At 40.2% G+C, this 25753-nt stretch overlaps 1 protein-coding gene and 1 long non-coding RNA gene across 2 annotated transcripts; one reads left to right on the top strand and one right to left on the bottom strand.

Annotated features, from left to right (window-relative positions):
- The first annotated feature begins 355 nt into the window (after nt 1-355).
- Nucleotides 356-10518, top strand: LOC310945474. Its single transcript, XR_014593156.1, has 3 exons — nt 356-486; nt 4729-4884; nt 10381-10518. It is a non-coding gene; the product is annotated as an uncharacterized lncRNA (long non-coding RNA).
- Nucleotides 6450-11907, bottom strand: dmrt2b (doublesex and mab-3 related transcription factor 2b). Its single transcript, XM_083911573.1, has 3 exons — nt 10373-11907; nt 9318-9420; nt 6450-7498 (listed from the first exon to the last, which is right to left on the bottom strand). The coding sequence occupies exons 1-3, from the start codon at nt 10733-10735 to the stop codon at nt 6645-6647; spliced, it is 1320 nt and encodes a 439-aa protein (XP_083767699.1). The 5' UTR covers nt 10736-11907; the 3' UTR covers nt 6450-6644.
- Nucleotides 11908-25753: the final 13846 nt, after the last annotated feature.

Raw genomic sequence — 25753 nt, 5'->3', positions numbered from 1 at the left:
AAAGCAGAATTGCTGTTACATTTTGGAGGACATAGCAAACATTATTGCATGTCTGACTGCACAGAATCTTGTCACAAGAGAAATGCTGCCCTCTATTGTTTTAGCATATGTGGCCAGGAACTACACATTGCATCTTTTAATTCTGAGCGTTACACAGGATTTCAAGGCTGCTGTGAGTTGTTGTATTTAATCTCTTCAGTGCTATGATGTTTGCTGGACGGAGAGACAACCACGAGGGAGAGAGGCGAGAGAAAATGTGGTCTTGTGGTGTGCTTTGGTTTCTAATATTGCAGAGGTAGTTCTTCGGCGGCCAAGCAGCACCATGTGACGGTAACTGGATCGCCACACAGCTGCAGCCACGGGCACCGCCAGTCGTCCCCAAGGCTGCTGGAATAGCGACAGGGCAGTTCTGCACACATTCGAGCACACAAATGCTGTGCATGCACACACCAGCGTATGGAAAAACCCAAATAGTACAGGATGGGGGTAAGTAGGGAGGTGCGGGAGAGAACTCTACCCTGCCTGTTTCAAAGATGTTTTTAAAGCTGTGAAATTTCTAGTCCAACCACGGCAGGCTCGGTTACACACAGGGCTGTCTTATATAGCGAGAGCTGGTGTGTTTGTTCTTCTGTTAAATGAAGGGTGGCGGTGGTCAGACTGGAAACCAACTACAGTCAATTAGGAATGTCTCTGTCAGAGGGCAGACCAGACACTTGTTCTCTATTAAAGCCTTGTTGTTTCTATTAGCTCTGATGGCCAAGGCTGTGATTTTATGGAACAACTGAGACAGATTCGCCACTTACATATAGATGAACCTCTTAAAAAGAAAACAGACCAAACTTTACATTGATTGTAGAGTGAAAGAGATATTTGTTTGGTACGTAACTAACACAGTAACACTGGTCACTGAAGAAGATCACGCATTTCATTGACCCAAAATGACATATGTTTATGTTTAAAAGCACTGTACTTGACATTAAGGACATAAATATAGCAGGAAATAACTATTTTCTATGTAAAGGTATAGCTGAGTAATTGCATCCTGAGCAGAGAATGATGTGAGCTTCTCTGTTGTTTGTCACGTAGACGGTCCGGCGGTGTGTACATGTTAATGCATGTGGCTGTAAAAAAATGCTGCTATTTCACATGTGGGGTGAAAGCTGAGTGAAGGCAAGTAGTGCACCTTTAAGTGCCAAAGTCCCCTAGTTGCTGTAATAATTATGAAGGGAGCAAAGGAGGAAATCAGGTGACTTTATTATTTAGCAACAAAGTCTGCGTAGGCAGGAGGTCAGTGTGAATGTATGGGTCAAAAAACATAAAGTAATAAATGAATCAGATTTATATACTGCAGCTTCTTCTTTGCTGCAGCTGTTGATTTAACACCTTTCCTTTCTTGCATTCTCACACAGGACTTTTTCTCGGGACTTTCTCTGTAACAAATGCAACTTGAAATGTTGCTAAGTACTTAAGTACTTATGATAATAAATACTTGGTTAAAAGTACTAAGTTTTTTTTTAATACTCAAAAAGTACATAAAAAAGATTTTGCGACAGTAACAAGAGTAAATGTAATTTATTACTTCCACCTCTGTTAGTTTAATCCATACAAAACTGAAATGATTTACATAAAGACCAGAAGCAAAGCCAAGCTAATCGCTTGCTGGCTGCAGCTTCATATTTACCGTGCAGACATAAGAGTGGTGTTTTCTACCTCTTGGCAAGAAAGCAAATAAAGCATTTTTCCCCAAACATTCAACTACTCCCTTAAGTACCTTAAACACTCATACTCTCTTACAGTAAGTGAAGCAAAACATGCAATAATCTTTCACAGAGGATCTGTTTTGATTGTGTTTGATATACTTTTGTATTGTCATTTTTCTTTGTGTGAAATAATTGTCCTAGACTTAAGGGCGAAGCCTGACCTGCACTGCTTGAAGCCAGTCTGTGCTGTGTAGACAGATTTAACTAGGTTACCTGATGATATGATCTATTGATCAGGGTTTGTTTGTTTCTTGCCAGTTGGTCTGTCCATCCATCATTCACACGAGTTATTTCAGTTGATATCTTAAACACAGCTGGTCTGACACTGGCAGGAATCCTATATCTTCACACTAGACTTCAAAAACACTTGTATGATCACTGAAGGTCAAAATGTATAGCCAGACATCTCTTGGATACTGTAGTATTTGGACAAAATTTGACGAATGATTCTCAGCACTGATTCTAGTGTCATAGGCTGGAGGGGGCAGTACGATTAAAGGTTGACATTTCAAACCCTGAAAGGCTGTACAAGCTTATTTTTTTTTATAAAAAAGATGAAAAGGTGAAGGCACATTTTTTACTGTTTGGCTCCAGTTGTGCCTTCGTTGTGCCAAATGGACAATGTTTACTTTCTAAACCTATCCTTTCTTTTATTTTGAGAGGTCATCGCAGGCATCAAAATGATTGTGTGCTAACTGAAGCGATGCTGCACTGGGTACGCTTTCATTACTGGCCAAATCAAAACAAGATTGCTGTACCCATGTCTCAAACACACACAGCTGTAGCGTAACATTACACCAGTGGCTACCAAACACCAGAGAGCATGCAGGGCTGTTGCAGGGCAGGGTGGGACAGGAGAGAATCCAAAGTGTGTGGTAAGTTGGCAGACAGATCAAACGCTCTGCCCTGAACCCTCATACTCAATGTTGCAGAGACTTTGTTAAAATAAATGGATGGAATACTGACTGGGGTGTAATGATAATATCCATCAGCACAACAAAGATAGCAGCTTCACAAATAAAAAAGAAATTAAGCCATGCAGGAGTATTAAGTGTTTACCCTCAGGGAAACTGAATTTAATGTTGTCTGGACTGAGTAAAAAAAAAATCAATTAATGTTGCCTAGGAAGTTTATTACAACATGGACATGACTCACGCTGAACAATTTATATTATGAGCATGAGCAAGCAGAGTCTAAAAAATGAGCCAGTATATTTGTGTGAGAGGAACGTGTGTGAGTGTGTTTTAATCCAATATTTCCTCCAGCATTGTACCTATAAAATGTCTTTCAAAGCCAAAGCACTTTGAATAGTTTAAGCAATTCTATGATTATGTGGATTATATTTGAATGCTTTTAATACGTTTTCTTTTAAAATCTAAAATTTTAAATCTGATGTTGTTGGGTTTTTTTTGTTGGAGTAAACCCAAAACTTCTAAAACAACTAAATCAATCGAACCTAGGCAATAATGGTGATTATAAACCTTTATGATGTAGAGACCATTGCACTGCTGGTGAACTGCTGTAGCGAGTTAGAGCTGTAACGTGTTTGGACCTAGGTGGCCATTTGAGAAACTGACGTTTTTGGCACTTCTGCGTTGGCTTAATTTTTCAGCCCCAGAGGTTCTCACCTGTAGAAAATAAAGCTTCAGCTTTCTAACGGTTAATCGGCAAACTCGTTAGCTTAGCTCAGTTGTTAACGGGTCATTAATATCATACTTGTTATTCAAAAGATGTATTTGGATCATTGTGTGTTCACTCCAACAGAGGAGGTTAAATAAAACCCAATAGTGCAACACAACTAAAGAGATACTCCCCTCAAATGTTAGAACTGTCAAGACACAGGGCGGCTGTGTCTCAGTGTCAGAGTGGGTCGTCCTCCATTTGCGAGATCGGCAGCTCGATCCCCAGTTCCCCCGGTCCACATGTCGAAGTGTCCTTGGGCAAGACACTGAACCCCGAATTGCTCCCCGTGCTGCGCGTGGGTGTGTGCATGTGGTGTGAATGGTTAGATTAGATGGTATGTAGATGTCCACCACCATCTGTGTAAATGTCAGTGTGAATGGGAGAATGTGACAAGTAGTGTGAAAGCGCCTTGAGTAGTCAGAAGACTAGAAAGGCGCTATATAAGTCCAAGTCCATTACACCTTGATATTGGTGATCACATAACATAGCAGTCACCATTATAATATTAATATGTTTGCCACATTCCAACAAAAATTTGTTATAAAAAAACATATACACAAGGTCCATTCTGAGTGGACCAACCAGACAGTCATTAAAAAGAATCTGAGCAGGCATGCTGTTTCTATTCAAATGAAGTGTGTCAGAAACAGGGTCCTCATCAATGTGGAGGGTTCTTTGCACTGTCCAAACATCCTGTAATAACGCTATTAAATTCAGATAGCAACTCTCTCAGAAGTGTCAAGAGAAATGACCTTGCCACACCAAGACATATGCTTTTAGTCGACTATCATTTTGTAATGAGGAGAGCTGGCAGGAGGATCAAAGGCTTTCCACTGAACCCTGATACTAAATGTTACTGATGATCTGTCCAAGGGGAAACTGATACCAAACAACTAGAGAGGTCTGGCTGCTTCAGTCCGTTCTTAGACGGAGGCCTCTGAAAAACTTATTTGAATGTGAATTTACCTTCACTGCACGTCTGCCTTTGCACACAGCTTATGTAAACACTGCAAGGTGGTAAAGGAAATGAAGGCATTGGGTAAACAAAGATCATTTTGATAGTTCTGCACTATGCAGCTGTATGTGATGGCTTCCTGCTAGGCCAGGAACAGGCCCATGACAGAGGTTAAAACTCCAATGTTTAGTTATCAATGGAAAGAACCTTGTAGTTTGAAATTACAAGGTGGAGGTGAACAAAACAACTTTTAAAAGACATGTAACCTGTGGGCTGGCTCTCTGTCATGTCTCTCTATGTTGTCTCTTTTATTTTCTCCAATCTTCCCAGGTACTGCAGCTGCTGATAGTCTGTATGATGAAATACGAAGATCAGAGTTACAGGGAAATGCCAAAGCAACGCTTTTCTACCCTGAACGCAGTGAAATCAATCCTGCTGAAATGGAAATGAGGCACAACGAGAGAATGAAGAGCAGGAGCGCCAGAGGTGGGCGACAAAAGGCAGAGGGGTGGGGGAGGAGAAGAGTTTGGGCTGTTACAAATTCAAAAACATGTTTCAACCTGTTGAAACAGCTTTGTCAGTAAACTGGCCTAAATCCAATAACCCCCCCAAATGTCCTATTCCCTCTCCTTCCCTCCTGTGGCCCACAAAGGAAAATGTTAATAAAGTGGCGCTTGCAGATCAAATCAAACCTTTCCAAAGAGCGGAGAACAATAAAGCTAATCTGTCTGTCCCTGGCACAAGAGCAGTGGAACGTGAATGGCATTTCAGTGCGGGGTCGCTATCTATTAAGTTGCCACACACCTCGTCTAAGGACAATCCAGAATTAAACAGGGGGGAACTGGATAAATGAGCTTCTCTCATGGGGGGGTATTGATTTATATCCTCTGTGCTATTCTTCACAGAAGTCATTAACACCCCTTTGTGACTGATGCATATCTTATTACTGTATCATTGTAGTACAAATGCCAATTTGCACTCTCTGCAAGGGAGATGTTTTAATATTGTAAAATCACCGCAGATGGTGTATATAAAGAACAATGGCACATTCTCAGTGTTCTTGGGATCACAAGCTATGAGGCATCCTGATATGCTGGTAGAAACTAGCAAACAAAGGCACTGAGCTGTGCGCTATCACCTCTGAGTTGACGCCACAAGGTCCAGAGTTGTCAAAAGTATCTGACCGCCATCTCTGTGAGATTACAGCGCAGAACAAAAGAACACAGAGGGAGAGAAAAAGTGGAAAGTGGATATAGATCAAATGTGAGTTCCAACAAACTTAGCCGGCGTCAGGCTCGGCATACAATAAAGAACAATGTCGCCTAGGCAACGCCGGCACCCTCCAATTCACCCTTTGATGAATATTTCCCATCTTCCATCATTCTGTTGGTGTGATGAAATGCTATTCTATGAAATATTAAACAGTGTGTCATGATGGGTAAATCTAAAGTTGTACAGTCATAATGACAGACTACAGTCTGACAAACTGTCATCAATAGAGAGTACTAATAAATAATAAATACACACTCACTTAAATCTTCACTGGGTAAAAGGAGTGGAAAAAATGCAGAAATATCAGGGTGCTAGGTTGTTGTCAGACATTTCTTTATACCACTCTTTGCTCCTTCTAACTGTTTTACTGGGAAACTACCTGCTTCACCCCATGGTCCTTCTTCCAGTGTTTGTTTCCTGAGGAGTTAAGAGAGATATCTAAGCAGCACCTGGTTTGTTTAGACACTGCAGCAGCGCAGAGATCAAGCAGCCACATCTACACTTAAACTCTACTTAAAAAGTAAGAAATGGGCACATGTTCAAACACTACTTGACTTTTTCATCAACTTTGTTTGATGGATGTTCTTTACATTTCTTCTTGCAGGAAGAACATGATATGATTGATGTGTGAGGGTCAAAGCAGAGTGGTTCAGTATATTTTACCACAATGCTGACAGTAGTATAAAAAAAGGATTGCAAGTTTATAAATGTAGGAAGTATGCTCAATGTAGGCGACAACATGAAAAGATAGATATCACGTGTGTTGCATTGTTATATGTTTTAATTATAGTTAAAATATAGCTTAATACAATTTTATGAAAAATAAGAAAAAAACAAAGACTGTAATTCATGTTCTGGAAATTGTTCATAAATAGTTCACTTCATAGCAACCAGCCCTTGCCAAGAAAAGTGTTTCAGAACCTGTAATACAATGAGCAGTTTTTCTTTGCACTACACTGCTTTCCATTTGCCTGTCAGGCCCTCAGCAGAGCCTCCACAGAGAAAGGTAATGGCCTCACAGCGGGAGTCCTGACTGAGCTGCCATGAGGGCTCTTGACAGAGTCGGCATGAGAACCTGCCTGGTCAGCAGGAGTGTCTGCACACCAGCCCTTAGCTGTCAGAGGTCTTGAATCAAAAGTTCTGCTGGGTGCACTAACGTCTGGCCTGCCCAAGATACCCTGATCTGATCCAAAAATAGAGTGGGTGACAGTTGAAGAGCCATTTGAGTCCATTATTTCTGTTGGTTTTGAGGGGGGTTTGACAAGGTCTACACCTGACAAGGTGCTGCCAAGATGTTTGAGTCTTTGTTGTGATGGTAGAAGTGGCAGCTCTGCTCTGTCTCTCTTCTCACAGCCTTTCCAGCTAGTCTGCACCTCCTCATCCTCTCTGGTTTGATCTAAACTTTGGCATAAGAAGTCAGTATAGTCACATTCTGCGGATGACCTGCTCTTTAGGTGGAAGAACTGATAGAACTGGAAGTCACACTCATAAAGAGGCTTATATTTATACACAGGCATATAACCGGATGTCCCCACAGTGGTGGGGTCCTTGTGGAGAAGACAGCAATGCAAGCTAGGGGAGACAGGCAGGGGTGGAGGGTGAAGCACGGGGATGAGGGCAGAGGACGAAGAGACGGAAAGGTCGCTCTGCAGCTCTCTCTGTCTCAGCTCCCGCTCCAGCATCACATTCTCCAGCTCCTTATCTGCAAAGGCCCGCCTCTTCCTCATCCGGGCACTGATTGGGGGGCACGTAAAGTGTATTTGGTCGCGCGGTGTCTGCTTTGACCAGCAGGAGGTGTCCTCCTCCAGCGGCACCACCGGTTTCAACCCTGCATCGAAAGCAAAGCCACATGCTTCTGTGATGTATTCATATATTTAATTCATTTATCAATAATGAAGTTGTTCAAACAATTTAATTGATATGTTCATGTTTGTGTACTTTTTTCTTTATAATTTTAATGATGCAGTTGGTTAGCAGTGTCATTTTTTTTCACTGAGAGCACAGAGGCTGAGAGGCTATAAAGAAGACAAAGCCTCTTGCTGAATTTGACTGCAAGCCAGCAGGTATTAATACATGCTATGTATTACAGTAATGGCCTTCTGTTGTGAAATTGTGAAGCCACAGTGTTTGTTGGCTTAGATAAATGGAGCGCATGTAATGTCAGCCAAAAGAAGCACCGGCAGTGTGGACCCAAGCAGGGCTAGAAAGTACTGTTGTAGTTAGCATCATAATGCTTTAATATATGTTAAAGAACATGTACCTGTGTGAAGTTATATAGTATGTGTCTGCATGTAGGGACAAATATATGTTTGTTCAGCAACATTATGGTGCCCGACATCATGGCATAGACTGTAGGATGGACTTAGCTACCGTTTTGTCACCCATTGGTTTGTAGACTACGATTTTGAAGCCAGGAGATTGGCATTTTGGTCATCCTTGTTTCTTGAAAACAGATGTGTCCATATTTGGATGGGAGTATGAAGCTGGGGAGGAGCGCTAATCAGCTTCAGGCTGCTCTCTGCTTTCATCTATATGACGCTGTGCTAAGCTAAACACGAAAGAGGGAAACTACCTCTAGGGGAGCTGCAGTTACACAGGACCAGCTGTAAATCAGCAGTTTCCCATAAGTTACCAGCTAATGCTTAACTTTAATGAAGTAAAAATACACTATGAGAGGGTCAAAGTCCTAAGATTGTAACACAGACAATACCTAAAACAAGTGCAAAGCTATTTTAATGTACATAGTGCTGTGGATATGTATTGCTTAGCTTCTATCCTGTTGCTAGCACAGCAACCTGTCAAACAAAAGGTAGCCCAGCTCCAGAGCATCTCCTGCTTTATTGTCTATTTTTCTGTCGATGGGACCATAATTTACAAATGAACATTGTATTGTATTGAATCAGACTCGTCACTAGTGATTGAGACCATTAATTCATTAGGAAAGTGTTTAGTGAGGTCATAAATCAAAGTGAGACTCGGGGTCATTTTCCCATTGACTTCTATACAAACTTCTTTTTTCAACCAGTAGTCGCCCCATGCTGGACATTAGAATGCAGGTTTAAGGCTCCTCCACATGACTTCACTTTTCAGACCTGGAAGTTGCGTCTTTGTTACACAGTTGATGGTATAAAGACAAAAAGCAAAAGTTTACAAAGTAAACCATTTATTTTGAGTTAAGACTTAGTTTTTGTTTGAGGTTAGAATCAGGCTTAAGCTTAGTCTAGGATAAAGGTTGGGGTTGGACATGAACAAGTAACGATTAATGTTAAGGTTAACTTCCAGGGACTCAATGACTTAACAAATCATTCAGACAAATATTGATTCCATTTTGTACTTTTTGTGTAATTGAATTTTGCTACACTATTCCAAAAGAGGATTTTGTGATTTGTATGTTTTTGTACCAATTACAACTGAATGAGTAAAAAATAGCTTAGTTTTAAGGATCAGCAGGTAGTGACTCACTCCATCCACTACACCAAGCTGATCAATTTGTAATCTTGCATGAATTCTACCACACTCAATACATGACAACAAGCAATGAAGCAAAATGTTAAAGCTGACTTTGAGGTTTGAAATCTGCACTTTCTATCACAGCCTAGGAAAGAGGAAGTACATCAAGGAGACAGGAGATGTTAATTAAACTTTACCCTGCAGAAGGCTCTTAGTCAGTGTGCTCGGTTCGGCTGCTCTTGTGTAACGCTGATACGCAGTCCTCCGCAATGGACCTGCACACCTGACCCCCCTCTTACCCTGAGAGAAACACAGGAACAGGAATTAGACATGTGAACATAATCATATTTTACTGAGGCTGAGCCCCAAAGGTAATAAAAAAGAAATGAATACATTATGTAAAAGGAAAGGAGAGCTCTTTGTGATTCCAAGATTTAAGAAAGAGAGATATTTGGCTATTCTCCCTGTTGACACTAGAAATGTTCTATAAAAGTAAGTCATTTTGCAAATATAGCATCTAAATGCCCTTTTCTATTACGTGTTTTTTTTGTTAGTTTGTTATATTAATAATTAGTTTTAATGAAATATAAAGGCAAAATGCAGATTTATTCTGCAATACACAGTGAACTGCAAAACCAGCTAAAATTAGAGACAAACATGTTCCAATGGATGTTAAAATTTCTACTCACTGATATTTTTAATATTTGGAAATGATTCAATTCTGACGGCTGCGTTGTGTGACTGAAATATCTTGTTGTGATATATATTTGTGTTTGTGTGCATATTTTAAGATATATATAAATCATATATAAAAAACCGAGCTCACTATAAGTACTGCACGGGGCCATGTGATTGTCAGATGTCTGTCACACATATAAATTAAAAATATAGACGATAGAAGCCTAATAATTGTGCAAATTCAGCCGTGCAGCTTAATTTCTAAGCACTTCTGTAAAGTGTACAAACATTTAACTGCTATTTATCTTCAGAAAAGTCGTGCAGCTGAAGAAAAATGATGCAGGGTTAAATGATATTAACTATATTTTCTGAACTAAATCCTCACACACGCACAATTAAAACTTTCAATAGTATTTCAAATGTCTTATCAATAATATATTTACTCATACTTTGCAACTATATTTGATATCACTCTTTGTCTGTTAATGGCGTATGTCTTCCTGATAATAATCTACTGGAGGTCATGTTTTAGCCCTATTTCTCCATCACTGACCTGCCCTTGTGCTCTACTCACCTCCGCAGCTTGCTGCCTCCTCAGCGCGACCTGCGCTGCCATGACGCGCTGCCGCTCCACAACCAGCAGGCAACAGGCACAGTGACAGTCCCTCCAGCGGCAGAAGCGTTTGTGGCCTTTCAAACACGAAACGACGCCGTGGTTCCGACAGCGGGCGCATTTGGGGCTCCGGGTCATCTTGCGTGCTTTCTGCTGACGGCGCTCTGGAGACAGGGTCACTTTATTCTCCCCTTCGTCCCCGCGGCGGCTGCGCTGCCCGGCGCATCCGTCAGGACTCGTCACGTCAACAACTTCTTCGGATTTTAGTACATTAAGTTTTGCTGTGGTCTCCAGCTGCAGGCCTCCTTCCAGCTGAGAGGACATCTATGACTAACAACGCCGGAATCGTACTTGTAATCCGTGTGTTGCAATGTTGGGTATATATACGCTGAGCAGACAATGAAAAAGGATTTTAACTAACATACAAGTGAGCAAACGTGATTATGCTTATGTCAAATTACTCTAAAACCCTGCTGCCCTGAAACACAACACACTTATACTGCAGAAGGTTCTGCTATATGAAATACACCCGCTTCCATTAGACAGAAAAACGACGCATTAAGAGTGGGATTCCGGGGCAGAGAGGCTGTGCACCACAACTTTACTGCGAACTAGTAACTGAACAACAAGCCGTGAGGTGTGGTGTCCTGCTCCAGGCTTCTGCAAGATGACAGTGTTTTCAGGGTGGAAACTTTGCAGCCTACCGCCAGAAGTTTGAAATGTTAAGCCTCTCTCAGCTGCTCCCTGACGCAGAACAAGCGGATAGTAGACCGGGCCACTATGCCGAGCTCCTGGCGCGGGACCCGTGAGCAAAGATTTGGGGGAAGCCCGTTTGTCGCAAAATGAACTAGCCTACCTCCTCTTTTAAACCCCTGTACCTGCCCTGCCTGCCCTGCCCACCATCGAGTGGTTCTCATCTTTCAAGAGATTTGGGATCTTGCCATGCCCACATCTAGATCACTGTTTAAAGGACAGAAGCATTTAAATAAATAACAACATTTTACATATTTTAACGAGGAGACGTTGTTGTTATTATTATTATTACTATTATTCTACAGAGAGAAAAGACTGCACGTGAGATAACTTAGAATACTTTTAGGTTTTGTGTCCGTTAATGTGAGCTGTGTGTTTTACTAGACTGATACAATTTGGATTAATTACGCACGTGCCTTCGGTAGAGTAGGCTAGTGTGGAAATGTGAGACAGACAAAGAGAAGGAGGGAGAATTACATTTCATATTTTTCCCACTCGTATACTGTTAAATAATTCAATGATTTAATGGCTCTCTTGATGTCATAGTGTCACCATTTCTGGGCCTAAAACAGAATAATCAAAACCACTGAAATAGATAAATATTCTCCTTAAAGCTTGTTTAGATAAGTGTTTTTAAGACCAGATCACAAAGAGTGAGTTATCCTAATTCTCACTTCTTCTTTTTTTTGAAAATGCATGTAATTATATGCTAATGTATAATTATGTCAGGTAATAAATTATGTGATGCAAAGATATGGTAGTAATCGTTATTAATTCTGTTTATTATTAAGTACCCGGCTCTGGGCTGTCATGTGTGGAGTAGATTATGCATACAGTGAATTTCATTGGAGCTTGGAGATATGCTGCACTCACCTCCTCAACAGTGAACACTTAATGCTAATACAGTGCAGTGTAGAGAGTACTGTATAAACAGAGGTGATGTTTCATTGACCCAAATACATCACAGACACCACTGAGATGGTATGAATAGTGTGCTCCCTACTGGTTCAGTTCTGTAATCACACCCAGGGTAGAACCCTAACACTCATCTGTCTGGTTTCTTTTCGAGGCTACATGGGGGAAAGGCATTCAAGTCATTTGTTAGTCAGATTTCCTACCAGAAATCAGCTTGCTCTACTCCACAGGATGCTTCAGGGCTTTTTGTAACCAGACTAGTTCTGACAGGACCAACTCAGGCAGTTCTCCATTACAGAACCTACAAACTTTGGTCCTGATAGCTAATCATCACAATTTTCACTTCATGCTTTAGGCTTAACTCAAAACACCCCAGAAAGTATTTAAATTGCATATGCTTGCTACACAATGTATTACTCCAGAGGGAAGTTTTCTTCAAAAGCCTAACATTTAATGTAACATATGCAAAGTTTGAATGTGAATATGAAATTATGATTAAGCCAGATGCTTCTATTGTGAGGCCTGTGAGTATATCTGTAAATTCACAACAAGGTTAAAACATCTGCAAATGCACTTGATGTAACACAGCAACGTATTAACATCAGCAGGTTTGTAAAATATCTTACATTCTAATTAATGCTGTGCAAAAGCGACCATTAGTTGACCTAAAGGGTTAAGTTTAGCCACCAAACAATTTAGTTAAGATTAGAAAAAGGTTGTGGTTTCCTTGGTTGTCCTTGGGACCCTTCCATCACCTTTACATATTTTGGCTCTTATACTACGGCACCTGATTTTCTTTCTTTGCTCCAAATGTAATTACAACAGTAATACATTTGTGGATTACAAACAAATTAGGGTGCATTACTTTTGGTGTATGTATGAACAGTGAATGAGGACAGCCCGGACAAGGTAAATCATTATATGGGTGACTCTCTTTAAAAAGCATGATTTCAACAATACACAGATCTGTATATATTATTTCTTCAGAGCAGGCTCAGGGGCTCAGATGGTGAAGGTCTAGTCACTTAGCCGTGGCCAGAAGTGCCCAGGATGTTGTCAGCTCATAAAAGGTTAGAAGATCAGATATCAAACATGAAGACAGGAGCCAAGCCAGCTGAGCCTCAGAATATGATCACCCAATGTAATCGCTAGATCTGCCATTGTTTGGAACTGGTAACATTAAAAATATATATTAGATTAGCCAAGCAAATATTTGATTCAATGTTTCCAGGGTTGTATTGGCATAAGATATGAATGGAAGTGTATTTTACTAGACAGACACGGTCGTATACTGTGTCTTGGCGTTGTCAAACAGCATTCGGCAGTATAAACTGTAGACAGGGCAGTGGTGGAGTAAGGAGCAAACTTTCACACTACCAGGTTCAACTGGCGGTGATATACCTCCAGTCATCCAACAACACTCAAAAAGGAATCTGGCGAAGATACTGAGAGCATTTTATTCTTGATGAACTCCTTGTCAGGTGCAAAGCAGCAACCATGCTGACCCCATGGGCATCAAAGGACACACACAAAAGAAGCAAGGAAGGCAATATCAAAGGACGCTTTCCTCAGGGACTTCAGTACCCAAGGGAATTGGAAATAACCAAAGGCCTTTCACACCAAGTCCAGAATTCTCAAATGAAAAAAAAAAGACAAGAAAGCATATGGTGTCTTTCACACACTGTAAAACAGTCCCACCATATACCAAGTAGGAGATGAAATACATTGCTTTCTTTTTTTGCTGCAAATGTATTATGGCAAAATTGGCAAAAAACAAAACAAAAACATGAACCCACTTCAAAGGGAATAAGAGATGTTACAGGTTCCGGGAAGAAAAAAAAGGTTCTATGCAATTTAAATTTGATCATCTCCATTTCAGAAAAGTGTGTATTTTATTCAGTCCTCATCTCAGTGCACAAAACAAGAGATTACATTTAATAACAAATACTGTTAAACATGAAATAACATTTTGACGGGTCCCTCAATTTAGCATATACAAGGAAAGTATATTAACACTTAATAAATATTGACATTAACATTTCAGAATATAACTATGACTCCTCCTGTTGGCACCTTAACGATAATGCTAGACAATATAGTAATGAATAAAAAATAATAATAAAACACTGCATGTTGTGCAAACACTTTAATTGTCATTATAGCTGAACTATAGTGTGTCAATTAAATGCTTATATTATTATTATTTTTTTCCAAGTGGCTCATCTGGTAGAGCGAGTGTCTTATATACAGTGGCTAAATTCCTGGCTGCAGCAGCCCAGGTTTGACTCTGACCTGCTGCCCATGTCACCTGATCATTTGCACAAATGCTCCTTGTAAGATGTTTTTAGAAGAGGTACAACAATATCATGCTACTGCTATCTTTTCTCTACTGAGAGAAAACAGAGAATACTTGAATGAGATGTTTTCCAAAAAAAAAACATGTTTGTTTAAAGGTTTAAGCAAACCATAAATACTCTCAATTTTCTGTTGAGAAAAGTCCAGATAGATGAATGGATGCTTGATGCATACTGGGTGGGGCATGCGTGATGTTGTGCGATATGTCCATGGAAAACCAGCAAGTTCCCCCTTATGAATACCATCAGCTCTGCTGCGTCCTGCAGTGGAGTGCATCTCTCAAAGCCTGTTGACTCGCAGACAAATTGACTGTCATCAGCAGTGACATGGTGCTCTGGCATTCCCGTCACATTCCCTCCTCTTATCTGCACTCTCTCCTACTTCCTGCTGTTCTACGGAGAGTTGTGTCCATCCACTTCCATTTCTGTCGCAGAGATGGAGTTTGACAGACTCCTTGGCTCCCACCACTCGGCCTGCCAGCGTGTCCTCCTCTATCTGCCTCTCCCTCCCTGACTGACACACTCAATCGACTTGTGAAGCAACTCAAACAAAACACAAAAGGCAGACAACCTGTAAGTTACACTCAAGGACAAGAGTGCAGCTCCAACCTTATGTCATGTGCTGAACTTTAGAGAAGGAAAACAGAGGAGCTGGGGAGGCAAGGTGCATTTTCAAACAAACAGACTGAGCTGAATGTCAATTCACTTCAAAGAGAGAAATAAAAAAGACAATGGGCTATGTTTCACGGTGCCTTTAAACAAAGGCTTTGGCACCTTTATCCACCTACTCCCAAAGAGCCTGAGACACCTTGGCAGTTATCAGCGTAAGACAGAGACCATTAAGCTGACAGTTTCTCCAAGGGAGGTTTAACCTGCTCCTTAGAGAGTATTTGAGTTTGTCAAGCACTTGCTTAAAAAATGCTTTTTTAACCACATCAAAGTATACCCAATCAGGTTGTTTTGGTGAGTCTTTATGCATGCCATGCAGAGCATTAAAATGTTTCTGTATGCAACAACACAAAAGGTCCGAGTTAGTCTCAGTTACATGAACCAGAGGGGTGTCTTTTTAACTTCACCCAATAAGGTTTGTATACAAATATTAAACTTTGGCAACAGATTAAACAATTCTATCCCTCCACGAGAGCTGCCAAATGCCTGCCAATACTGAGGGAAGATCTGTGGTTGTTTCTTTTCCTTCAAAGAGGTCAACTTGTGGCCAAGGAGGAACATCTCTGAGAGGCAGAGAACTGTTTGCAGGTAGACCAAAATGCATTAGTGACACCTGATATCACTTCAAGAATCACCTTTGCTGCAGCAGTCTGGGGTTCAAATCTGACCCTTTGCCCTTGAACTGCTGCACGTCAATCCCTCTCTGCCCCCTTTTCTGTCTATCTTAAGCTATCTGCCATTAAGTTAAAAAGCCTGTCTAAAAATATATATTGCTGAATATTCTAAAGCCTTTTGGGCACGGATGAAGTGTTTTCACAGTATCATTGCTGCTTCAACATCAAGACAACAACTTTATTGTCCCACATTGTAGGGAATTTGGATTGGGCTTCCACCCATGCTGCATCCAACACTTACACAACAGACAAGGGTACAACAGCTACAGGTAACAAGAAACCTATCCAAGGACATAACAATAAAACATACACTGATAATAAGTAAAAATGAAAGCTCTGTTGGTTTCCATATTGATTTCGTATCTATGTTATCTGTTGCTGTTTACATTTTTCTTATTTAAGTAGGGATAAAAGAGTTTTTAAATCTATTAAATCGACAATGGTACACTAAACCTCCTCCCAGATGGTAGTGGCTGGTTGTGTAGAACATGGGATGGGTTGCTTTTTATAATTTCCTTAGAATGGTCTATCCGTAGGTAGAATGCACGGATGGATGCTGTTTTTCACCTATTATCTTCCATGCAGGTCATCAAACCAAGGTGTGATGTGGTATCTAATAAGGCTCTCAAAGACTGCTTGATGAAAGACTACCCAACATTTCTGATCAACGCCATGAACTCTGAATCACCGCAAAAAGTGCAGACGTTGTTGTAGCCTACTACAGAAACCCTCAACATGTGTGTTCCAGCTCAGCGAGCTATCAATAAAACACCAAGATATTTGTATGAGGCCTATGGTCACCAACTCCTCGAGGGTCAAACACCATCCGTGTGAGATTAGAACGTAGTATAAAAAGGCTTGAATTGGTTTTCCATTAATGATAAGATGTTTTTTGCTAATGCCGGCATTAATCAGTCAGTACAGTCATATAAGGGGAATCCTGGCAACCCAGTCAAACGGAGACAATCAAGGAGAAAGAGAGAGAATGTGGGAGGACCAGATAAAGGCTGGACTCTGGGTTTAGAATGAAATATGTTTAAGGAAAGAACAGAGAAGGGTCTTGGCTGCGTCTGTGTCTCTTGGTGGGTCTGTCCGTGACCATAGTTACATGATGTGATGCCAGCCAGGGTCCTCCTGGGTGACTGTGAGAGGAAAGCATAGTTCTAAATCGAAGCCCATGGTTAACCATCCGCACGTTCACGTTTCAAACAAGTTTTCTCCACTCAGTGACACGCCTGCTGAGGAAACAACACTGGTTATTGGCAGCTCCATTTTGAGAAACGTGAACTTAGTGACACCAGGGACAAAAGTAAAATGCATCCCAGGGGCCAGAGCGGGCGACATTGAATCCTATTTGAAACTTCTGGCTAGGGATAGACGTAAATATGGTAGGATTGTTATTCACGTCGGCGGTAATGACACCCGATTACGTCAATCGGAGGTCACTAAAATTAATGTGCAGTCGGTGTGTTCTTATGCAAAAACTATGTCGGACTCCGTAATTTTCTCTGGTCCCCTGCCCAACTTGACTTGCGATGACATGTATAGCCGCATGTCATCATTCCGTCGCTGGCTGTCTGGATGGTGCCCGGTAAATAATGTGGGCTTCGTAGATAATTGGCAGTCTTTCTGGGGAAAACCTGGTCTTATTAGGAGAGATGGTATTCATCCTACTTTGGAGGGTGCCGCTCTCATATCTAAGAACCTGGACGCAGTTGTTAGCGGTCTAAAACCATGACAACCCAGTGTTGGGATCAGGAAGCAGAGTCGCAGTTTAATACACCTCTCTGCGCTGCCCTTATCGCAGGTACCCAGGAAGCAGAGTGGCAGTCTTACACACCTCTCTGCGCTCCCTGTGGAGCATTTTCCAGCTCAGTTTAGTATACAAACACTGTCTGCCCCACGATCATTTAAATTAAACAGATCAAAAATGAACAGAAGAGGAGCTATAAAGAAAAACTTGATACAAATCAACGCAAAATCTGCGACAATGCAACAATATCAGAAAATAAAATGTGGACTTTTAAACATTAGATCTCTCTCATCTAAAGCTGTATTAGTAAACGATCTGATATCAGACAACCATATTGATTTACTCTGTCTGACCGAAACCTGGCTGCGTCCCGAAGAATATGTTAGCCTAAATGAATCCACTCCTCCCAGTCATATTAATACTCATATTTCTCGAGGCAGTGGTCGAGGAGGAGGCGTTGCAGCTATTTATAATTCAGGCCTATTAATAAACCCTAAACCTAAACTAAATTATAATTCATTTGAAAGTCTTGTTCTTAGTCTTTCACATTCAACCTGGAAAACTGTGCAGTCAATTATATTTGTTATAGTGTACCGTGCTCCCGGTCCCTACTCTGAATTTCTGTCCGAATTCTCAGAGTTTCTGTCAAATTTAGTCCTTAAATCCGACAAAGTAATAATTGTAGGTGATTTTAATATTCATGTGGACAGCGATAATAATAGTCTCAGTATCGCGTTTATCTCTCTATTAGATTCGATTGGTTTTAGTCAGAGTGTACATAAACCTACTCACTGTTTTAATCACACCCTCGACCTTGTTTTGGTTTATGGTGTGGAAATTGATGACTTAATAGTCTTTCCACAGAATCCTATTTTATCAGACCATTATTTAATAACTTTTGAATTCATATTACAGGACTACTCACCACTGGGTAAAAGTGTCTACACCAGATGTTTATCTGATAGTGCTATAACTAAATTTAAGGAAGCGATTCCATCTGCATTTACTTTAATGCCTTATCCTAATATTCAAGATTCCTGCACTAACGTTAGTTTCTCTGAAATTGATCACCTTGTTGAAAGTGTTGCAGGCTCTCTAAGAACAACACTTGACTCTGTTGCTCCTTTAAAAAAGAAGATAATAAAACAGAGGAAGTTAGCTCCGTGGTATAACTCACAAACCCGTGAATTAAAACAAATATCGCGAAAGTTGGAAAGTAAATGGCGCTCCACTAAACTGGAGGAATCTCACTTAGTTTGGCAAGAAAGTCTTAAAACCTATAGGAAGGACCTCCGTAATGCCAGAGCAGCCTATTACTCATCTTTAATAGAGGAGAATAAGAACAATCCTAGATTTCTTTTTAGCACTGTAGCCAGGCTGACAGAGAGCCACAGCTCTATTGAGCCATGTATTCCTATAACCCTCAGTAGTAACGACTTCATGACCTTCTTTAATGACAAAATTATAACTATTAGAGACAAAATCAACTCGCTTGGCACTATTTGTTCATCAAACCCAGGAACCTTACAAACTGTACGACCTGAAATATTCTTGGACTGCTTTTCTACAGTCGACCTTAACAAATTAACATCTACTATTTCAGCATCAAAACCTTCTACTTGTCTTCTAGACTCTATTCCAACTAGGTTACTTAAAGAAGTGTTACCTTTAATTAGCACTCCTGTATTAGATATGATTAACATGTCTTTGTCAGCAGGTTATGTACCACAGTCTTTTAAAGTAGCTGTAATTAAACCTCTTCTTAAAAAGCCCAGTCTTGATCCTGAGGTACTAGCCAACTATAGACCTATATCTAACCTTCCTTTTCTCTCTAAGATCCTCGAGAAATTAGTTGCCAATCAGTTGTGCGACTTTTTACATAATAATGAGTTATTTGAGGATTTCCAGTCAGGATTTAGAGCAAATCATAGCACTGAGACAGCACTGGTGAAAATTACTAACGACCTTCTAATAGCTTCAGACAAAGGACTTGTCTCTGTACTTGTCTTACTAGATCTTAGTGCTGCCTTCGACACTATTGACCATCACATCCTGCTACACAGACTAGAGCATCTGATCGGCATTAAAGGAACCGCACTGAGCTGGTTTAAGTCATATCTATCAGATAGATCTCAGTTTGTACATGTTAATGACAAATCCTCCATGCACACTAAAGTTAGTCACGGAGTCCCACAGGGTTCTGTCCTTGGACCGATTCTTTTCACCTTATATATGCTTCCCTTAGGAATTATTATAAGGAAGCACTCCATACATTTTCATTGTTATGCTGATGATACACAATTATATTTGTCGATCAAACCAGAAGAAACCCATCAGTTAGATAAACTTCAAATGTGCATTAAGGAAATAAAAAGCTGGATGACCTGCAATTTCCTGATGTTAAACTCAGACAAAACTGAAATTATTGTACTTGGCCCCAAAGGCCTCCGAAACTCAATAGCTAAAGACATTGTTACTCTGGATGATGTTGTGTTGTCCTCCAGCACCACAGTAAGGAATCTGGGTGTTATTTTTGATCAGGATATGTCCTTCAATTCTCACATAAAACTAACGACAAGGACTGCATATTTTCACCTGCGTAATATTGCAAAAATTAGGAACATTGTGTCTCAGAAAGATGCAGAGAAACTTGTTCATGCATTTGTTACTTCTAGGCTGGACTATTGCAATTCCTTATTATCAGGCTGCTCCAATAAGTCTGTTAAGAGTCTCCAGTTAGTCCAAAATGCTGCAGCTCGTGTACTAACTAAAACAAATAGAAGAGAACATATTTCTCCTGTATTAGCTTCTCTGCACTGGCTACCTGTAAAATCTAGAATAGAATTTAAAATCCTTCTCCTTACGTACAAAGCTCTTATTGGTCAGGCTCCGTCGTATCTTAAAGAGCTCATAGTACCGTATTACCCGACTAGATCACTGCGCTCTGAGAATGCAGGGCTACTCGTCGTTCCTAGAGTCTCCAAAAGTAGAATGGGAGGCAGAGCCTTCAGCTACCAAGCTCCTCTCCTGTGGAACCAACTCCCAAATGTTATTCGGGAGGCAGACACTGTCCCCTTATTTAAGAGTAAACTTAAAACTTTCCTTTTTGATAAAGCTTACAGCTAGGGCTTACGATGAGACTTTATTCTGCTTAATTATGCTGCTATAGGCCTAGTCTGCCGGGGGATAATACTTTTCCTGATACTCTGAGCTTCTCTCCTCTCTGTCTGAATCATTCATGTCCCATCAATGCATGTTACTGATTCAGCTTCTTCCCCGGAGCTGTTTGTGCTTTGTCGTCTCGCAGGTCTCTGCTGATCGTGGTGGTGCTTGCTGCCGTGGTCCTACATGACGCTTCCTGCTGCTATTGTCACTGTTACTCATATATACTATCACTAGTTTAATAAACTATAAAATTTGTAGCTGTATTGTAGCTGCTATTGCCACTACTCATCATTGATCATGTTTGCCACCATAATTATTATCATTTTCATATTCTGTCACTTTAGCTGTGCTTGTTTCTACTATTCTGTTGTATTAACTGCCTTAACATATACGTCATATTCACATTACTATAAATATTATAGTTACTGTTAGGCTTTGCTTGCATCTCTGGAAGTGTGTCTGTCTGTCTCTCCCTGTCCATCTGTGTGTCTTTTCTCTCTTTCTCTCTCCTTTTCTTCCTCCCCAACCGGTCAAGACAGATGGCCGTCCTCCACAGAGCTGGGTCTGTCTGACGTTCCTGCCTGTTATAGGGAAGGTTTTCGTTGCCACTGTACTCTACAGAGGAATTGTTGGGTCTATGTAAATCATAAATAAGTCATTGAGTGTGGTCTTTACCTACTCTGTAAAGTGTCCTGAGATAACTTTTGTTATGATTTGACACTATAAATAAAATTGAATTGAATTGAATTGAATTGATGCTTCATGACCTGAAGAAAATCCTCTAGGAGCCAGAAGTTGCCCCCTCACGGTCCATTTGAGCCGACACATTGCACTGTTGGCTTCAACATCTCCTTCTGCCCTGAAGTCCATTCTGTCCTTTATTATTCCTTTTTTCTCTCCTTGTTCTACATATTTCTGCTTTTTTAAATAGAATTTCAGCAGCGTTCATTTCATAAGCCATCGAGCCAAACTGCAGTATAGTTAAACACACACAAACTAAACCAGTCACTTTTTAATAAAGAATTGATATAATGCAAAAAAGCCAATAAACAAACATTCAGATCATACAATTTACAATTTTTCATTCTCAGTCAAAAGATAATTAATAAATGAATAAAATATTTTACAAAATAGTCATTTCATCTTCACGTGAGATTTTTGCTTTTATTTCAAGCAGAATGATGAATTGAAAAATGTAATTTGTATGTCTTTTTTTTCACCTTTAATAAGAGTTTGGTGAACAGCATAGAGCAGCTTGTATGTTTCATATTTTGGGCTGTGTGAATAAGACAGTTTAGCATCTTTCTTGATAGCAATACATCAATCTGTTTGCATGTCTAAATCAAAATGAACCACAGTGGTTTGTCATGATCTCATGAACATAAATGAAGACAAATCAGGTGGTGCAAAATACACAGACCAAGGAATATTTTTAAAATCTAGTTTAAAAACTCATAATATAAATTGTCCACTCAAGATGTGTATTTGTGATTCACCAACACCACACTTTCCGAAAACAAACAAAGCTCCCTCCGGACCATCAATGATCAGAGGACGTGCCGCATCAGACAAACTCACACTGTGATCAAAGTGCTATTTAACACGTCTGGTTTCAGGCCAAATCAATGCAAGACAGGTGAACCCTGGCCTACACACACCAGTTTGTTATCTCTGCTGAATGAATTTAACCCTCCTTTGCAATTATATCTCACCATGATCCTGAAGTGTGCACAGGGAGCACCCTGAAATTCTTTGTGTCTCTGCGTTGACTATTGATTTAGTCTGTTTCAGGCTCAGGTTAATGAGAGCTATTTAATAATGCAGACACAGCAGTGCCATGTACACAGCATCTCATGCCTGCCCCTTTCTATGGTCAGCCCTCCCTCGCTTTTTTTTCTCTTTTCTTCTTCCCTCACCTCCCTCCCTCTCTCATCATTATTCCCTCCTTTTCTCATCATCCTTTTCTCGTTCAGACAACATCTGCGCATCCGTAGGGGTAGGTTGAGGAAGGGTACCCCTACCATACTCCTCTTACTTCCAATCTCAACACCTCTGATCCATTGTTTTCCTGACTGGCGTGGGATACAAAGGCACACCTTACTCCCAGAGATGAGATACCCCTGTGCTGCAATAACAGCGGAACAAGAGGCTTCCAATTTAGTCGTTCCCTCTACCTCCAGTATCTGATTGGATCTGTTTCTAGAGGTTTATTGGCTCTTTTGTCTTCCAGGTTGTCTTGGGCTATTTCGCTGAAAGTGTACTTTTATGAATTGTAAGCAATATTCCTCTAGGCACAAAGCATAGCACTGTATTGCGTTATTGCTGTAGTGCAATGAGCCTCCGGATGCATAAGCTCCTTTAAACAGCATTACATGAAACGCAGTCCTGCAAAGCATAAGGGAAAAAAGCAGTTGAATAAGTTTTTCACTAATTGAAAATAACGACAAGTGCTCCATTTGCACTTCTCTCGCAAGAAATGTGCCCAATTTTGAGGCTGGCGAGATTCAAATCCTAGAAATATTACTCAAACATATTTATGACAAGGTCTAAAGTAAAAAGAAATATGCCCAGTTTTTGCTTAAAATAGCAAAAGGCAAACGAATATGAATGAAATATTGAATTCACCAGTACTTGATATAAGTTATTTGTCAGTAAGGAAGTCAGTGGATTTTGCTTACGATGGAGGTGAAGAGGTCTGTGGCAGAATCAGCAGAGAACTCTGACAGATGCTTTGCAATGCAAATCGCATCATTATGACAAAATGTGAGATTATTCTTGGATGTCTGTTGCCACCAGGGAGCTGTAATAAACGGCTTCTAATGGATGCACAAACTACACACGTACACAAATCTAATAAAGATAATCATCACGGCTCTGCAGGCTTTTTAAAAAAACTGAAAACACAAGTCACCAAATATATGTATGAATACATGCATTTATGTATTTGTGTAGTGTAACAATATCATTATGGTCAGAGGCCATTTTTACTTGTGCTTTAAAAATATAGTTTTGCCATTTTAATTTTTAAAACATACTATTGTGTGTTGTTAGGCTGAGGTTTTCATTATTTTACAAAAATGTAAAATACAGTTGAATGATTTCTTAATGCCTGGAAAGGGGAAAAAACATAATTGAAAAAAAGTATTTTTTCCGATACTGATACTTATTATTTGGCTCTAAATAGCTTTTGACAAGCAAGAAAGCAGGTAATGGGCGAAAGAGGCTTTGCAGATGAGTGGATGCTAATTGTGAGTCTACTCTTCACATTCCTGTGTTTGATCATGATACGTGCGTTGGAGGCAAGCAGAGGTTTGCTTTCAATGCACAAGTTGCACTTCTTCTTTAGTGTGTGACCTCACAGCTACTCTCACATTGGAAAGTATAGTATCTTCTTGTCTCTGCTGTCTGCTGACTGCCGGTGACAGCTGGGGCGAATGTATAGAGAGCAGTTGCTGGGGGTACATTATAGATGCTCTCACGCTTCACTGTTTCTTCCATTAAATCTACTCATGAATCAAATTAGCTTTCTTTCCCTCGTCTGTCACTTTTTTCAAAGCCCACCAAAGGAGCTAGCCCCATACTGCGGCCCTGATAAACGCTGTGACAGAATGAATGAATGAGTAATGTAAATGGAATAAATAATAATAATAATATCGGTAATATTTGGGGGGGGGGGGGGGGGGGGGGCAGCCTTATCAGCATCTACTGTGGCTGCTGGAAAAGTCATTAGCATACAGAAATATTCTTTTCCACTTTATTGGGTCCTAATTGTTGATTTCTCTGACTGGATGGCTGCTTCCTCCTGGATAATGATGCCATCTCACATATATGAGAGAGAGAGAGAGAGAGAGAGAGAGAGAGAGAGAGAGAGAGAGAGAGAGAGAGAGAGAGAGAGAGAGAGAGAGAGAGAGAGAGAGAGAGAGAGAGAGAGAGTGAAACTGATGAAATGAAAGCTATAAGCCCTTTTTTTAAAACACAAACATGCTCACACACGCTCACACACACACACACACACACACACACACACACACACACACACACACAAACATACACACAAAACCATTTTTCTTTTGACAGTTGAAAAACAAAGTGTATTCCAGCTCCATGTGTGAGCAGGAGAGGGTGAGAAGAAAATGGGATAAATGTGGTGTAAGACAGAGAGGATTGGACATCACATCTCTTTACTTTGAAGACAACTACAGACAGGACTTATCCAGAGCCACTAAAATCCTTCCAACTTGAAAAGAAATGAAGTAATAAATATGTGATAGGTGTCCACTGAGGTAACACTGCATGCGCTATAAAGAGAGCCACAAGGGCTTTAATATATCTTTAATACATTTCAGTCTAAAGATGCTCTTTACATCATATCTGGAGTCCTTTATGTCCGATGTTAAAGTCCAACTAAAATAAAAATATTCAACAGTATAAAAGTCTGGGTAATGTTCACATTTATTTGCATGCCTGCAGAACATCATTTGCATGTGCTTTCTCAAACTGTATCCCAACACTTTGGGTATGGTTTGGTTAGTTTCTGTCATAAAGACAACTTTGTTAGGTCTAGAGAAAGATCATGGTTTAGGTTTGAGTAAGTACTTTATACGGTCAGATGAGGTCAAGGTCAAGCCTTGACTGCTGGTTGGAAATGGGAAACACACAAGTGTCACCCCTTTTGTTGCTCATTCATCCACCTCAACCTACTTACTCGGTGGCCTTTGTCATCTATTATAACAGCACAACTTACTTCCTCCTTTGCTCTCGTCATAATTACCACTGGTTTTGTTTTGGGGCCCTTACTGAACCAAAGATTTTTTTTCTTGGGAGGACTGTCTCTATTAAATCGGGTATCTAGTAGAGTAACAACAGTAACAATAAAAACATGATAAAAAACAAGAAATTTTATTAATATCTTTTGGTTTATAATTTGTGGTTTATTTTATTTTTTTATTATTATTATTTATTATAGGGACAGATTCAATATTCATAGATAGACTTCATATTATTTATCCCGCTCTCTTTTACAGAAGGTTTTTAGATAAACATGTAAGAGGGTTTCTAC

This window comes from Echiichthys vipera, assembly GCF_963691815.1.
Source record: "Echiichthys vipera genome assembly, chromosome: 3".
NCBI lineage: Eukaryota > Metazoa > Chordata > Actinopteri > Perciformes > Trachinidae > Echiichthys > Echiichthys vipera.
The sequence above is the reverse complement of the archived record's forward strand: the minus strand, read 5'-3'. Positions and strand labels throughout refer to the sequence as shown.

Excerpts from the sequence above, each read along its gene's own strand:
- dmrt2b (XM_083911573.1), bottom strand. The coding sequence starts at position 10,735 with ATGTCCTCTCAGCTGGAAGGAGGCCTGCAGCTGGAGACCACAGCAAAA. Across the intron at positions 9,421-10,372 it reads GGAGGCAGCAAGCTGCGGAG|GGTAAGAGGGGGGTCAGGTG; the intron begins GTGAGTAGAGCA and ends TGTTTCTCTCAG. Across the intron at positions 7,499-9,317 it reads GACTAAGAGCCTTCTGCAGG|GGTTGAAACCGGTGGTGCCG; the intron begins GTAAAGTTTAAT and ends CTTTCGATGCAG.